The 17126-nt window shown below is 36.3% G+C and overlaps 1 protein-coding gene across 6 annotated transcripts in view; it reads left to right on the top strand.

Annotated features, from left to right (window-relative positions):
• Positions 1–17126, top strand: part of anapc1 (anaphase promoting complex subunit 1) — a 54156-nt gene that overhangs the window by 12934 nt on the left and 24096 nt on the right. For all 6 annotated transcript variants that reach the window (XM_032553654.1, XM_032553649.1, XM_032553650.1 and 3 more), the window contains exons 21-35: positions 2025–2138; positions 2719–2888; positions 5735–5826; positions 6111–6259; positions 7145–7223; positions 9879–9915; positions 10068–10141; positions 11428–11606; positions 12070–12156; positions 12418–12557; positions 12814–12932; positions 13143–13273; positions 14027–14167; positions 16328–16480; positions 16627–16708. In XM_032553654.1, the coding sequence (XP_032409545.1) occupies positions 2025–2138; positions 2719–2888; positions 5735–5826; positions 6111–6259; positions 7145–7223; positions 9879–9915; positions 10068–10141; positions 11428–11606; positions 12070–12156; positions 12418–12557; positions 12814–12932; positions 13143–13273; positions 14027–14167; positions 16328–16480; positions 16627–16708 (1747 nt within the window). The remainder of the gene's footprint in view (positions 1–2024; positions 2139–2718; positions 2889–5734; positions 5827–6110; positions 6260–7144; positions 7224–9878; positions 9916–10067; positions 10142–11427; positions 11607–12069; positions 12157–12417; positions 12558–12813; positions 12933–13142; positions 13274–14026; positions 14168–16327; positions 16481–16626; positions 16709–17126) is intronic.

The raw sequence follows: 17126 nt of genomic DNA on the forward strand, positions 1-17126 counted from the left end.
GTTCTATTTGCATTGCTGCCATTATCATATGTATTTTTAGCATTATATATATATGGCAACAATTTAATGCACAAAGTTCAGCCAAAAATAAGAAGTCCATTCAAATATATTAAATTCTTCCAACCAAAAAAAGAGCATCATCCAGTTTTTAAACTTTGTTTACAGAGAGAATTAGTGCAGTTTATCTGAAGTAGCAGAGAATATAATTGGTCCTCTGCTCTACATTCACACATAAGTTTGCTTGCGTGTGAAGAAAGACCCCCAGAGTGGACGTTCGCTCTGTCCTTCTCTAAGCTTGACCTGCACTCTAATTATATATTAAGGAAAGTTGAAACAAATCGTTCCTCTGCGAGTTGGCCTTCGAGGGTTTTCTTAAAATGCGTCTCATTAAAGGGGATTTTTTTTAGCTAATCGGTGTTTGTGTGTTTTTCTCATTAAAGCAAACGCATCTGGAAAATGTCAATCAGCTGCAGGCTCAGTGTGCTGCTTTATTTTTGACCTGAGGAAAGATGTGTCAGATTTTACTTAAGCTACTGTGTGGTTAATTTTAGTTGAGGATAACCCCTGCTGTAACCTGCACATAATGATATACAGTGCCTCCAGAAAGTATTCACATCCCTTCACCCTTTCAACAGACTTGGGTTACTTGGTTTAAAGCCATTTTGAAAATTCTTGTCCTGGAAAAACAAAACCAATAGTAATTGGCCTACAACAGCAAAGCGAGAACTTGTTTTCATACCACTTTGTACTGCTGTTACAAAGTGGTATGAGCAGAGCAGAAACCAAGCAGTGATCTACACAAAATTAGACCAAAATTAGCAGATTTGTAATTTCCTACTTCTTGTAGGAAAGTACAAATCTGCGAAAGGAGACTTGTAAATTTTGACATCTCTGTCTTAAAAAGCACTAAGGTCTTTATTGCTTAGAAATAAAACCTGGATGTCAAAGCCTAACTGAGCTGAATCCCAGTACAAGATCAAAACAAACATTTCTGTAAAATATTTACTTGAGACATTTTTTTTTTTTTTTTTGAACCCAAGTAATGGAGACAAAAATACAATTTTTTGTTTGTTTTGCTGATGATAGAGCCAAACAAGTCGGAAATGTCAGTCATTTCGGATTTCCGACCAGAAGGCCCTCAGTTTGGGTGTGATGTAAGAATCCACGTTTCCTTCCAACATGGATGGTCATACACATTTTGAGCAACTCTTAAAATGTTGCAAAAAAAAAAAAGAAGTTTTGTGCCTCTGGTAAGCCACAGACACACCGGTGGATGGGTAAGATTGCTACGTCAGAACTTATTCGGCTAATGTGTTTTCATCTACTCCTTTAGTCCATCAACTCCTTTTAAAAAAAGCCAAAAACCACTTCAAACGAGCGAAAAAACATTTCTGTAAAATTGAGGGAAGTTATTTTGAATTTTTCTGTTTCCAACAACCTTTTCTAATGAGATACTTCAAAATGTGCTTAAAGAAACGTTGATTGAAATATGGCCAGTGCCAGGTCACAGACAACCTTAATATTTCTGAAAAGACCTGAGATAATATCTGTTAATATTGTCCATTGAACTTCACTGAAACATGTTCAAGTTGAGTGAAAACAGGTTTCCATTCCGTCAATTTGGTCTGATTGGTACAGATGTTTTTTTTCTTTCTTTCTTTTTTAAAGAAAGCGGTGCTCTAATTATTTTTGGAATATGTCTGTAGTTGAAAAAGTGTGTTTGAGTGTATTTAAGATTTTTTATAACAGAAGGTACATCTAACCCATACAGGCATAGTTTGTTAGTGAAACTATGCAGTTTACTAAGAGGTGCTGCTGGTTGAAACATGTGGCTCAGTGGAATCATTTCTGGATTATGCTCTAAATCTGACTTTAGTACTTTTTTTTTTTACCCCTCTAGAATTGAAAGAACTCACTATGTGTCATTATAATGTTATAATTTTTAGCATTTGAATTTAGTTGTGGTTATGGTGGCAATAATCCAAACTTTAGACTGGCATTGATCTGTAATCCTGGTTTTGTAGGACTGGGACTACCTGTTGGCATCTCATTATCATCGTCAGATAAATTCTCAGCCTGTCTGTGGGTCAGTGGACCCCAACAATGTTCCCGTCGCAGAAAAAGAGGACCCGTTCTCTGTATGTAACCCAGTTTGCTTTATTCCATAAACTCCATATATCCTATTGAACCCATGCTTTTTAGATTTTACAACACATAAGGATCAATAAAAGTAAAAGATTTTTCTGCCTCTTCACAGATATAGTATTGTTATTCTCCACATCCATGTCTGTCCCCTCTCTTATTCTTTCTGCATCTTTGTATACATCATGTGTGTCTGACTTGAAGTGCTTTATAAGTCACTAATATTGATTTTTTTTTTACCTTGCAGAAACTACTTGTAAAAGGAGATAATTGGAGTGTATGGTTTAAATGGCAGAAGGATGTTAATTTTGTTTAGAGTTGCTGGAAAAAGTTTAAATGCAATATTTTCTCATTTCTTGAAAGTTTACTAATGTGGTGCCAATTCACAGCTAATGTATCTTATACAACACAAATCCAATTCATATACAGTTATATAGAACAATATGTGACTCCAAATGTGCTTAAGATTGATTCCATTTCAATTCCAGATTCAGTTCAGAGTTTTTAAACGGCTAGTAATCATCAACACTGGCTGTTTTCAACGTTTTCTTTCTTCCCCCCCCTTTGAAACACCAGGCGGATTCTCCCTCCAGCTCATCTATGAAACTTGAGAGCTCGGCTCCTCTGTTCCCTCACATTCCCGCCCTTTTCGGTGTCCTGCATCTGCTCTACCAGGAGCTGCAGCTGGACGAGCTGCACAGGGCAAGAGCTTCATCACTGGTGTGTCTGCTGCAACAGTTGGCCAGGTAGCTGCTATTTTATTTATTTTCCATTTTTAAGTTCTGTAAGTCATTAAACTTAGTAAAGAGAAGAAGAAACTGTCTTTCTATAATAAAACAATGTTGGCATACTGACACGAGGCGCGTACAATTATCACTACAAACACAGCCTGTTGAACATGCTCATAAACTACATTGAACTTTCGCACACAGAAGGAAATGGGGAACGCAACTCATTGTTTTCAGTGAAACTTTGTGTGTAATCTAAGGCCCTTCAGTGGTTTGTGTGTTGGGAAATAAACTTTTAACAGATTGTCAAGTGACTGCTGTTATTGGTGACCATGACAATAAGAGAATAAGAGGCGTGGGAGAGTGAAGAGCTCTTTAGAGTAATTGTTCTACATTGTTAGTATGTGGGTTGTATTCAAGTATGCTGACATTTTTTTATGCTTTCTGTACTTTATTAACTGGCTAAGCAAATGATAACTCTGATTGCTTTGCATTTTAAATTAAAAAAATAGTTTATCCTCTTTGTTTGAGTTGAATTGTTTTGCTATGTGTCGTCTTTTTTTTTTAATACTGTCATATTCACAGTAATTTCATCAGTTTGAATCCCATCCTCAGCCTCACGTTCCTCTGGAAATGTAACATTTCATTAAGGCAGTATGATAAATTAATGAGGAGACGGGCTATTGTAAAAGAGAAATGTTTTTATTGGTTTGTAAACACTTTGAGTCCAAAGATAGATTCTGTCATACAGATTGTCTTCTTGACACAAATTCTGCCAGTCAAGGAAGGAAGTTTCAGTATTCAGATGAACTTTTCACAGATGCAGCCACAGGGCAAATTTACTCGTTGGGCTTCTAGTTTTATTTTGAAACTACTATATTCAGAATCATGTTGTGAATCATGCATTTGGCCCAAATTGTCTAAATATCCATTAGTGGTAAGTTTGGGAGGGGGGCAGATTGTTCTGCTATAATAACCTTTGAGTGAAAATGCCCCCAGTTTCATGGTGGCAACTCAAAAAATGCAAGAACTGTGTCACCTGATTGCTTTTGTTCAAAACACAAAAGTAATAACTATTATTACTGTTAATAAAACCATCTAACATATTTTTTTTATGCCGGTAATACAACTATCTATAATGTTTTTATTTTATTTTAAATGCAGACCAATTAAAAATGCTATACACCTGCAAAATTTAGTTGCACTTTTCAAGTTCTTATGGTCAGAATATTGAAATGATTGTCATTCTTTTCTTCACTGGGAGTGAGTTTGGGTCTCTGAATACAGGTGTAGGTAGCCTTCCTAATTAACCAGCTATTAGTTTGTTTGAACTCAAAGTTAGTCCACACAATAGAACAAACAAAAGACATATAATATCATGATATTAGATCATGCTTAATATTTTTATTTTATGAGTTTATAAATAGTAAATACAACAAAATTTATGGTTGTTTTAGTGAGATTATTTATACTAGACTGGAAGATGAGTAAAACGAATAACTTCTGGTAAAAAGTAACAAGGCAATAAAGGGTAGAGAAGGTTTTCACTTTAGATTGAAGTGTGCTGTTGAATCTGGGATGGAGGGATAAGGAGGACAATTTCCTCCTACTTAAGTTGAAGAATCTATATGCTTATTTTTTTAATTTATTTATTTTTTTCAGTTTAATTAGGGCTTTACCTATTTAAATATAGGGTGTAAAGAAGATATTTTTAAATGTTCCTTTAAAAAAAAAAAATCAGAAAAAAGACTGACTGCCATTCAGCTCTTGGTTTGCAGGTCAATAGCAGTGGTTCATGTTTCTTAATTACTTTTGCTCCATCTTGCGGCAGTTGCAGCCCTAAACAAGTTAAATGTCACAGAAGCTATTTGAGAATGTCGGGATATTTCTAGAATAGCTCTAATGACTTTTCAGTTTATTGCCTCGCTGTGCAGCAGCAGACACTAGTAAAAAAACTACTGCAAGGTAGACATGAACTTCTAAGCTATGAATTATTAATAATGGAAATGGTCCTTTGCTTTAATCAAAGGGAAATGACAGAATCCAAGCTGCCCTGCTTTTACTCTTTGTTTTTGCTCATTTAATGTTTCAGATCATTAAACAAATGTAATTTGAGTAAATACAAAAATGTAATTTTAGGGGAAACAAGCTATTCAAACTAACCTAGCACTACACAAATATGGTTCAGTTTTTCTACCCACACCTGACCTAAAATTTGTCTGACAACATGAAGTAGGCTAAAATGTCTGAAAGCGACACATCGAGCCTAAAGAAAGTTAAGATCAGCTGAGAAACAAAGTCATAGTTTTGGTCTGCAAAAGGTTACAAAGACATTTTTAAGGCTTTGGGTTTCCAGTCAACCATTGCTTTCCTACACAATTCCACTTGATTCTCATCTCTCTTCACTGCTCTATCCCATTGACTTTGATTTCTCAAGTTGAATTTCGACCAGGGCAATCAGTGAACAGAAGGAAAAGTTGCGAACGACGATGTCGATTTCCTGCGGTATTATAAAATTGTAGTCTGCCTGTAGTTTTTAGTAATGTCAGCGGAGGAAGTAAATATTTGTTTCTCAGTAGCTGAGAGTCCAGGTCTGGTTTTCACCCGGCTGACATTGTAAGCAGAATTATCTAAAAATGGACAAAACTGCAAACAGTGGTCAACAATGCATATAGGGGTTTGCCAAAAAAAAAAAAAAAAGAAGAAATCCAGAACGTTATCTAAGATACTAACGCTGAGCATAAAAAGGAAAAAGCGACTGAATGGCAGATATCACAAATGCTAGATGGCAGAAAGGAAACTAATCTACAAGGGGGCAAATACTTTTTGGCACTCTATTTATGTGATTCATCGTTTGTTTGCAGAGACCTGCAGCTGGAGGAATATGTTGATCTGTACTGGAGAGACTACCCTTCATTAATTAGCTGCTTTACGGAGAGCTGCATCATAGACCAGGGTAAGAGACTAAATGGGTTAATGTGATATTCAGGCAGGAAATGCACAAGACATGTAATTGTAAAGCAAAAAAAAAAAAAGGCTTTGATGCTCATAAAAGCTTAGAGAGCTCTTTGCATTTGTCCAGGTAATACCAGTATAAACATATTATTTCCATAGCCTGTGTATCCAATTAAAGTTTAAATTTCATTGCTTCTCTGGTAATTGTTGTTTACCAGCAATGGCTGAACTTTTTTCCTCTTCCCCATTGCCTTGACCTTTGACTGGTCCACTCTTTGTTCTCAGCTGTGATTGGTCAGATGCACCGGCCGTCCTTCCTCAGCTCTGATCCGCCATGTGTATTCAACTGGCTCAGTAGCTGCTTGAGAGGGGAGGCAAGCCCTCCATTTCCTTACCTGCCTGGCATCTGTCAGAGGACCAAGCTGCTGGTTCTGGTATAACCACACTTTCTGTTTTTGAATGTTTTTAAGTCATTGTTCCTTATTTATTTATATTTATATATATATATATACTGTATATATATATATATATATATACACTTTTGGTCTGTACTGTATATATACAGTCTGTACTGTATATATACAGTACAGACCAAAAGTTTGGACACACTTTCTCATTGAATTCAATGAGAAGGTGTGTCCAAACTTTTGGTCTGAACTGAGTACAGACCAAAAGTTAGGACACACAGTTGTGTCCAAACTTTTGGTCTGTACTGTATATATGTAAAATGTTTAGGTCAAATGTTTTTGATTAATGCTTAACATTATGACGCTGTGGTAGCCATATTGATCTCTTACAGATGTTCTTAATAAAAACAAAAATAAATGCTGCATGTTTACATAACCATGCAATTTTGATGCTTGTTCTTGTTATTATAACTGGTTAGGATGATGGCCTGTTCACCTTTTTTTTTTTTTTTAGTTCAGTAAGGGGGCCTTTCATCGTTTAGTTTAAAAGTTGAATAAATAGTTCAAATTTTAAATTTTTCTGGTGTTTCAGCTTGAAAAATATAGCTAAATAATGTAACTCCGATACATACGCAAAGTGGAAACATTCTGTCAGAGTATCCTACATTTGTTTTAATTTATTCCAAAATTTCTAAAATAACACACAAAAACATATTTTATTATGTTTCCTCTCAAAGCTGAATATTGACATTTTGTAAACATGTTCAGTCATGTTGAAAAGAACTGACTAAACTAGCTAAATGCTTTTCTTATTGTAATATCAACAATGTCCTTGAAGTTTCTTTCACTTAAGTTATTGCCTTTTACGTAATAATAACTTCTTTTGGATCTCTTTTTCTTTTTTTTTGACAGAGTTATGCTCTGTACATCATTGGAGATGATAATGCTACGTCGACAAATGTATGGAAGTACCTCTTGAAGCTCTCAGCAGGTATGTTTCACTGTTGTTTATTTTTGTACCAGATGTTGGGGTTTTGGACCAAAGCAGCAGTGCACCAATCAGCCAGCCAGTGGTTAAAATAGCCGAGACCGGTAACTGTCTGGCCCAAAAAGGGAAGAAGAAAGAAAGGAAAGAAAAAGGGGCCGGAGTGATTTGGTTTTTCTCATTACTTTTGTTTTGAGCTTAGACAAAGGAACAGAAGTTTTGATGCATGAATGAAACAAAATTTATGCAAATGAGTTTCAATGTGTTGCAGTTCGGTTTCCTATGCTGTCATAAAAAGTTTACAATTTAGTTTTATATTTTTTCATGTCAGGATTGATGTGGATAAAAGAACAGCCAGGCCTTTTTTCCATTAAAATTCTTACGTTTATTTTAACATTGGTTAGTTTATCATAATGCAGCTTGAGTTTTTGACCAAATTATTGATACTTTAGATTTTTAACTTGCTGACAGAGAACCTAAAGATAAACACACACTAATTCAGAAACATACAAAGGTCCAGATTCCTGCAACAAGATTTTAAACAGGATCTATGATGATCTCTTAACAAAATATTTCTTTGCGGTAGAATAATGAAGTCCGTGCAAAAGCTCAGAGTAAAAGAATGAATAAATTCAGCTGATCTGAATTAGTCCAAATCCTGAAACGACAGCAAAATGACCGTCTACCACTCTGCTGAGCATCCAGTATCCAGATTTGAGGAACAAACAAGTAATTAAACCCAACCAGGTTAATGTTTGGTACAAAAACTTTAAGAATGTCTTAAGATCATTGCTGGAGCAATGTTTAAATTTGAATGTGGAAAAGTGTAGCATTTTGAAGTGTAACATGTGAAGGAACCCTGTATAGGTCTTGGAAAGAAATTAATCTTCCTGTTTGTTTTTGCATCTACCATTATGTAGTAAATGTAGCTCAGCACACCATTTTCATTATTTTTTCTGCACAACTTTTGCTTTTGTTTAATTCATAAATACAGTCTGTTACTTGCTCTACCATTGTTACAAGCCTGTGTTTTTTAATCCTGCTTGAAATTGTAAGTGTCACACCTGTGTGCAGTGGTGTTTTATAAATACAGATCTGCTTTTTTAAAGCATTATGTATTAATTAAATGGGTCATTTTAAGATGACTACTCATAAGAATAAAATTAAAAGTGCTATGATCCTGTATATAAACTCAGGAAGCAGCAGAGTGGAAGTTTTAAGGGACCAAGGTGACTTTTGGCTGTTTGTATTTCTTTATATAGAACCAGTTTAGTACAGGATGTTGCGGCACAGGGACCACTTCAATGGGAGAAGCTCTTACTTGTTTTCCTGACAAAGGAAATTCCTCACTAAACCTTTTATAAAACATTTAATAAAATAATTTGTCTGTTTGAAGCTGTCACAGCGTCAAAGGTTTAGTTACCAGAGACTCTGTCCTCTTCGGCTGCATTATTCTAGCTGAGTTGTTATTTTCTCTTTCACACTTTAGGGGAAAAAGTTTAGGGCATAATTTATATAACACATTAGAAACCAACAAAAATGCACAAATCTTCTGGTCATGATGAATTTTCTGAAGAAATATCCCTGAAACTTAAAGTTCTGTGTACTTTTTAAATAGCCTGAAACAACACTTGGATAGCTTGTTTTTCTTGGTGTAATCATTTATCGACAAGTCACCCATATTAACCGTCAGACCCACTGTGCTCTGCTTCAGAGTCAGATTATGACACAGTCTCCTGCTTTTCGTCCTTCTTTGTTGTCCCCTCATGTTAAAGCCCACTAGAGCTCCTTGGTGGCAGTTATTTGATCCGCCATTTTTCTTCTGTCACAGAATTTAGCCTTGAGCCTGTGAGTGATGAGAAAACTTTAGTTTTTCTCCTTCCAGCATTAAGACTTCATTTTTGCGTGGAACAGATTCCTTGTTACAAAAGAAAAACATGATTTACTCATCCTGTATTTAAAGGGACAGTATTATGTAAAATCTACTTTTTGTTTTAGCCTTACATTATGTTATAGTGTTATTCCCTCGTCAAAAACATACCTGGAGTGTTGCCTTGATTCTTTCATGAATGTTTGAGAAATCCTGTTATCTGCCATGGCAACCATTCACCTGGGGAAACACCTGGGTGTCCTTTGAGACACAGCTCCACCTCTGAGCATCTGCCTCACAGAGAAGCCCTCCCGGTGACTCCCTCACTCAGCTCCTTCAGACTAGCCAGCAGCAATTAGCAAACACTTGCTGAACTCATTATATAAACTACTTCTCAGTTCAATGCTGGTAAAAACGTTGTTAAATGGTTAATGGGGGCGTGATGTTGTGATGACAACAAGGCTGAGTTTCAGAAAAAGCAGGAGTTTAATTAGAAATAACATTTCTTTTTAAATCATATTTGATATATGGCATTTTCATAATAACTGAAGTTAAGAGAGCTCCTTACTATGTGCATGGACAATACATAATACTGGCACTTTCACTCTTAATCTAAGTGTGCTTCATGCCAAATTTTAGTAGCAGATTTAAAGAATTTCAGGAAAACTTTAGAATACCTTATGTTATTATAATCCTAACTCATAAATAAGGCTTAATTTATGGAAGTTGAGATATTGCTTGCATTTTGTTACTGTTTGCTGTATTTAATGTCCGTGTCTTTATCATTCTAGGCCAGAGGTCCCGTGTTAGCGAGCCAAACTCCAGAAGGTAAAAAAAGCTGAAAGAAAATTTTGTAAATTCAAAGAATTTGAACAACAATCTTCAGACATTTTTTTGTGTTTAAAAACTCTGTCATCAAATCATGATTGAAATCATTGGTAATTTTTCTCACAAAGTACTTCTGTGTTTTGTTTTTCCAGGCAGAGCAGTGTGAAGGTCAGGTTTTCCAGTGAGAGTCTAGCTGAGCAGCTGGTGGTGTGGCTCACCTCACAGGGTACGAGCAGCGTATCATTTTCCTCCCATTGAACACAACACTGCCTCACAACAATGGATGTTTTGACACTTGCAATGAAGCTAAAGTCAGCAAATTGACTTTCACAGCCAAATCAGATATGTTATTTAGATAAGTGAACAATTGTGGGGTATGTAGCCAATCAAACTTTATTGGTAGAGACCTTTTCTTACAAGCGTGTAATACAAAGGTTAAATACAGGCAATTGCACATGAAACTCTAAAATAAGAACTATAGAGGAGGAATTGTGGGAAAAGTACAAATAAAAACTTATGAAGATATGATAATTATATAAAAAAAAAACAATAAACTATCTGATAAATAGTAAAATATTTTTGATAAAATAAAAATTTAAGGTAAACAATAGCTAGTAATGAAAAAGAAAACATACACATTTAGCTTAATCTCACATTTATCATACCAGGTTTTATACATTTGAGATTCAATTAAAAAAAATACTAAAAACAAGTATATGGAAGGGAGTTAGGGATAGGGTTCAAATCCAAAATATGAGTTCTCATAATTTGGATTTGAACACACTCAGTAAAATTAGTTCTGTTCCAGTTGCTCTGCTACTCATTACTTTTTAAAGAAGGGGAATGGGAAAACAGCCTCAGTTTCATTGTTATTATCCTGAACCAAAAGCAACAACTAATCCTGAGATCGAAAACATCAACTTTCTGTACTTTATATGGCTGTCAGATAACAAATACAAGCTGGCAGAGGAGTAAAAAAGAGAGCGCTCTGTCATGAACCTCAGTGAAGCGTATGGAAAATCCACCATATGGAGACGTTGAGAAGACACATTCACTCAAACATTCCCGCTGTCCAGCACCAATAAAAAGGTGGCTGCATATCTTTATTTTCAAACTTAAAAACCGAGTTTCTGTTGCAGCTTTTTCACAAGACTCTCAACATGTGTTTTAAAAGAGGGAATCATTTAAGGTTCTTGGAAATTTATAGAAGTTAAACTTCTCCAGTTCAGTTCCCTCTAAGGTGGTTACTGAGGTTATAGTTTATAAAATGTATTCTTTAATCAAACGGGGGTTTTTACTGCCTCTGAAGGACTCGTTGTCCATGTTAAAAGTTGGGTGTAGGTTTTTCTCTCCCTGTGGGTCTGGACCAGTTACTAAAACTTCTGTTTTCTACTCATTAACATCATTTTAACAGCACTTGGTCCATGTTTAAAAATGCATAATCTGTCTTTATGGTTGCTTTTAAACTCTAAATAACCAAAATTATTCACCCCTGCCTTTCCACCGCTGCAGGCTTCACCCTGAAGGATTTGGAGTCGGTCCCGTTCGGGGTGGCTTTGCCCATCAGAGAGGCAATTTACCAATGTCGTGAGCAGCCGTCCTCTGATTGGCCAGAGGAAGTCTGTCTGCTGATTGGCCGACAGGACCTGACCAAGCAAGCTCACAAGATGACCCTGGCAAAAAGCAAAGCTGTAAGTAGAGATTCCTGAAATCAGGATGTAGCCATCTATAGTAGAATTCAATTTTACTCTTATTCTGCCATTGGGTTACGATATTATCGATAACTGCATTCTCTTTAAATCTACATGTTTAAAGCCCTTAAAACTACCAAAAGCATGCCAACCAGGCAAAGCAAGGATATTGCTTTGATTTTAAGTTATGTGGATTTTAAGTTATCTGGAAAGATTGTAAACCACAACTTGTCACTTTGCTGCAAACTCAACAGTTAACAATGCAAGATGAAAAATCTGAACACAACAAAATTGGCCATGAAGTGTAAAACCTTTCTATTAACCAGACCTATGAAAACATTTGGTATAGTTGGATGCAGATATACTAATACCAGAGGCAGTGGCCGCCTTCATCTCCTGAAAGGCCAGTGCTCACAGCTTCATCTGTCTCTTCAGAAAGATTTTCACTTCCAAGTGTTTTCAGTCTGTAGGATCAGGATTCTCCTTGGTCCCTCCTGCATCCTCAGAAGCAGACGAGGAGGAAGATGGCATGTTGGACATAATTCATGAGGTAACTGGTTTGTGTGTCGTTTTTTTTCTGACTGAAATATTTTCGCTTCTTCTAGTTTGTCTAGAGATTATCTTCGATAATTCAGACTGATTCTGCCACACTTTCAGTTTTCTGGACACTGACCATGGGAATTCTGTATCTTCGGTGCAGCGCTGCTGTAACCTGCTGTTTATAGTTGTCAACTGCTATGGTCACTATTGCTATTTTAAAGAGCTGGAGGGTTAAGATGAAATCTTTTGTCTTTTCATTTTTCTCCCTCAGGTTACAGGACTGATCTGGAGTCAAGATTTAAGGATCCAGGAAGTCAGAAGGCTCCTCCAGAGCTCAAGGCCGGTCCGGGTTAGTGTTGTTCAGCAACCTGAAGTTTCAGACCACGAGTATATAGAGGAGAAAGAAAACAAGTAAGCACAATTTGTATGTGTTGATATAATAATGTATGATCTAAAACAGATGCTTAATTGGAAGAAAATATCGAGCATGCAGCAGCTTTTAAAGGAATGAGAAACATCCTGTATGTTTTGGTTCTTGTTTTGTATGTACTACACGCCTAAAGATGTTTGACATTTGATCTGTTTTATTTTGTGATTTGGTTTTTGTGTGTGTGTGACATTTTTAATTTCTTGGAATCTTTTTGCCTTACTATTTTGTCTGCTTTAGACTTCTGCAGTTGTGCCAGAGGACGATGGCTCTTCCGGTTGGCAGAGGCCTCTTCACGCTCTTTTCCTACCATCCTGTACCAACTGAACCGTTGCCTGTACCAAAACTCAACCTTACAGGTTATTGTTACGATTGCATTAATGTTTTTACCTCAGTGTTTACTGCTTTCAAGATTTTATTTATTTATTTATTTATTTTTATGTCTGGAATTCTCTTAACAAGAAAACTTACAAATAGGAAGAAAAAAAAAGAACAGGTTGATTTAATTGAGTACAATATCATTAACTTTTATTTTGCAATGCTGTCTGCTTTATGTTTCTCTGCTCCAGGCCGTGCTCCTCCCAGGAACGCTATGGTAGATCTCAACAGTGGGAACATTGATGTTCCTCCCAACATGACCAATTGGCCCAGTTTCCATAATGGAGTTGCAGCAGGACTTAAAATAGCCCCCGCTTCACAGGTTAGCTCAAAGCTTCAAGCCTTATGTCTGCTTTCATGTGAACATGTATTTTTTAAAAGTTTAGTAAGAACTGCTTCCAAATCTTTTGCTTTACTACCATATTTGGAAAGTCTTTCTTTAGGCAGCCGCAATATGGCTGCACATAAAACCTAGTAGAAGTTGCAGGTATAAACTATTTGTTTCTCTTGCTTCTTTTGCATGTTCCTTTCTTGTCAAACATTTTTCTTTTAGTGTTTAAATGCAGAAAATGTAGAAATGCATCAACTTGCATTACTAGTAACATTTTTTCAAGATCTAATCTCCCACATGATACAAATCAAATAGAGCATAAATAAGCTGAATTGAATAATAGCTACTGCAATAATTCAGTATGATTATGTTACAACTTCTTATGTGTAGTTTATTGCGCACCCATTATTGTGTTGAATAAAATGTTAACTTCTAAATAAGAAATGTAACACTCAAAAATAGTTTCTCTCCTTTATTTTTTAAAGATGCATTCTTGAAGGAGCCTCCTGGTTCTCGGCTGAATATTTTAACTAATAGACTTTAATTAATAGAACTAACAGCTCTATTAAGTATCCTGGGAAAGGCAGGCGCGTTTGGGTATCGCTAGGGAATCGGGTTTAGATTTGGTCTTTTGCTACTCGTCAATGAGTAGAAAAACTTATTGACGAGTTTTTCTACTCGTCAATAAAGAAAAACCTTTTTCTTCTACAAACAAGTCTGAATATGTTTGTTTCTTGTCTTAAGGTGGACTCGGCATGGATCGCATACAACAAGCCAAAGAGCCCTGAGCTGGCTAACGAGTACGCAGGCTTTCTAATGGCCCTCGGCCTCAACGGACACCTCACCAAGCTGGCTACGCTCAACATACATGACTACCTCACCAAGGTTTGCACAAACAGAGTTCAACAGTTTTTTGTTTTTTTTTGTTCATTTTGTAGCGTACGTCCCACCAACAATCCCTGATTGAAATATGCAGATTGATGCTCATGAATATCCTCGATTTAACTTAGCGGTTGCTCTAAACGACCGCTGCGCCAGTAATTTACAGAACACAGTAAACTTACGTGGAATTTAGTACACAGAGACGATGCTCCCCTTTGCTTTGATTTGCTTGCTCTCACACACAACAACATGCTCACCTCTCTTGAGATGAGCGTAAACGAGAACTGTAAACTTGCATCAAAGCCCGACGGCTAGTCAAAGCGAAACTCTGGCTTCTGAGAAATTTAGAAATAAGACGATGCTTTCCCACTTTCAATGGAGAAAAACAGGATGCTGCATGCCAAAACTTATTTTTTCTTGTTCTTTCTTTTACCTAAATAATAAAGTCACCACAGAGAAATGAATAAAGACAAACAGGAACCACTGCAACCATTCAGCAGTTAAGATTCGTTTTCATGTTGATTCAGATTGTGAAATTAAGTTGTAGTTGTCAATGTACATCCCCTGTGACTCATTTATGTAAATATGCAGTGTAAGAAGGTCCACTCAAAGAATGCACATGCAACTTACAGGTAGCTCTAATTGCAAGCTGCAATGTTCATTCTGGTTTTGAAGTGAAATTTAAATTGGAAGCAATCAAATTTTTTTCTTTTCTTTTTCATAAAGGTTATTTTACTGATTGAGTGAAAATATAATATCATTGGTGAACGCCTAAAGTATTGATTAATGGAAATAAAGTAATCCTATTTTATAATAAATTTGAAATTGAAAAGCGTGTAAACCCAGTCCAGGAAGTGCTCATAGTATCCTTTTATTTATTCACAAAGACGAGTATTAACAGCTCAACCCAGCAGTGTGAATGAAAGTTGTGAACATGGTTGACAGTGAAGCGTTTTCGTCGGTGGTGGTTTTCTTCTGGTTTCAACTTTCGCTGTTGAAGAGAAATTACACCGCTATGCAAACGAACAGTTAGTCAGAATTGTGCATGGCTGTGGTTTTAAAGAGAATTTCGAATCGTGCTCACGGCCAAGCAGATCGTTAATCCCCAGGCTTCAGCTGCTTTTTGACATACATTGAGTCAGCAATGCAGCCAAATAAATAGGTGTACATTTTACACACTCAAACTTTATTGGTAACAATGAGATGCTTTAAAGATTTCAGAAATACTAGGTGAATAAATTATCTCATTTTTAAAGCATTCTGATAAATGTTGTCCACATAAACCATAATAGAATTTAGGTAAAGCACCTTACCTTACAAAATGCACTTAAAAAAGATGAACCAGAAGTAATTTCATTAGTATCAGTGTAAAAACGAAACAGCGGGGAAGTACATAAGGCAAGGACACAAGTAAGAATTTTATTTCTGTATATATTAATTTGTGGCATAGAGCAAAAATTGACCATATTCAAAACCATTTAATATAAACTTGATGCATGCTGTCATTGTTATCCGGACATCCACTGTAGAAAATTATCCAAATCCATAGTTGTTCAAACATTTTTGCTGTTGTGTTACACATGGCACCATTCAGCAGGACTCTGTAAAGAGTTAATAACCACAGGCTTCTTACGCTACCACTCCCTCTCTTCCTTCCCCTTTGTTTGTACTTATCGCTTTTCATTCCTTGAGTCAATTTTCTTCTGTTCTTCCTTCCGTTGTTGTGCTTCCTTATTGTCCTATATCCTGTCCTTCTTTCCTTTGTTACGTACTTCCATTTTTCCTTCCTGTCCCTTCTTTATTCTACTTTTTCTTTTTGTGTCCTGTCTCCATTCTGACTGTCTACCTCCAGTGCCTCCTGCTTTCCAGTTTGGTTTTTGCTGGTGGCTTTATGTAAACCAGTCTCACTGTAGCAATGTATGCCGCAAAATAATAGCAAACCTTTTTATTTCTTATTTTCAACCATAAAGTCTCGAAAAGAATGGAGTACTTACATTTATATAAAATCGATTATTAATTGGAAACGAACTGATTTATGACACGTTTTCTGTATTGCATGTGAGAATGTAAAGGAAAAAGGCCTCTGTAGTTATTTTTTGTGATTACCTGTCAACAGTGAGACTGAAATATTTTTCATTCTGTGTCTGTCCCTGTTTCTGAAAGGGACATGAGATGACCAGCATTGGACTCCTGCTGGGCGTTTCTTCTGCCAAACTGGGCATCATGGACATGTCAATCACCCGACTGCTCAGTATTCACATTCCTGCCTTGCTCCCTCCCACCTCCACTGAGCTGGACGTGCCACACAATGTTCAGGTGCGTGCATTGTAGACATGAATGTTATTTTTGGCCAAATCAAAATCTAAAAATACCACAAGGCTTTTTTTTTTTTTTTTTCTATTTACCACCCAGCACAAAAACTGCACTAAAATCATTTTTAAATGTCACTGTCTGTCCTGCAGGTTGCTGCTGTCATTGGTATCGGTCTGGTGTACCAGGGAACAGGACACAGACACAATGCTGAAGTCCTGCTGTCTGAGATTGGTCTGTGTTGTTTTCTTCTGTAAAAGATGAATGGTTAACAAAAAAAAAAGATTTTAAACCTTTACTGCCTCTGTGGAAATGTAAAACTTTATAATTGTCCCAGAATTTATACTTTTGGTTTTGAATGCAAAACATGCATAGCCTGTGGCAAATACAGTCATGTGGGAAAATTGTGGAAACTGAAAATAAAGCCTTTTTATATTTTGTGTAAAATGGAATTAGAAAATGCAGTTTTTTCAAGGAAGTTGTTGGGGGAACTCCCACGTTTATTCCTGCACAAAATGGATGTAACAGGGGCTTAGTATATAGTAAAAAGAAGTGGACCCAAAACCGAGCCTTGGGGCATCCCACAGATCAAAACAGCAGAGTGTGACATGATGTGGTTTATACAGACACAGAAACTTTTATTTCAAAGGTC

This window comes from Xiphophorus hellerii, chromosome 22 (genome assembly GCF_003331165.1).
Source record: "Xiphophorus hellerii strain 12219 chromosome 22, Xiphophorus_hellerii-4.1, whole genome shotgun sequence".
Lineage (NCBI taxonomy): Eukaryota > Metazoa > Chordata > Actinopteri > Cyprinodontiformes > Poeciliidae > Xiphophorus > Xiphophorus hellerii.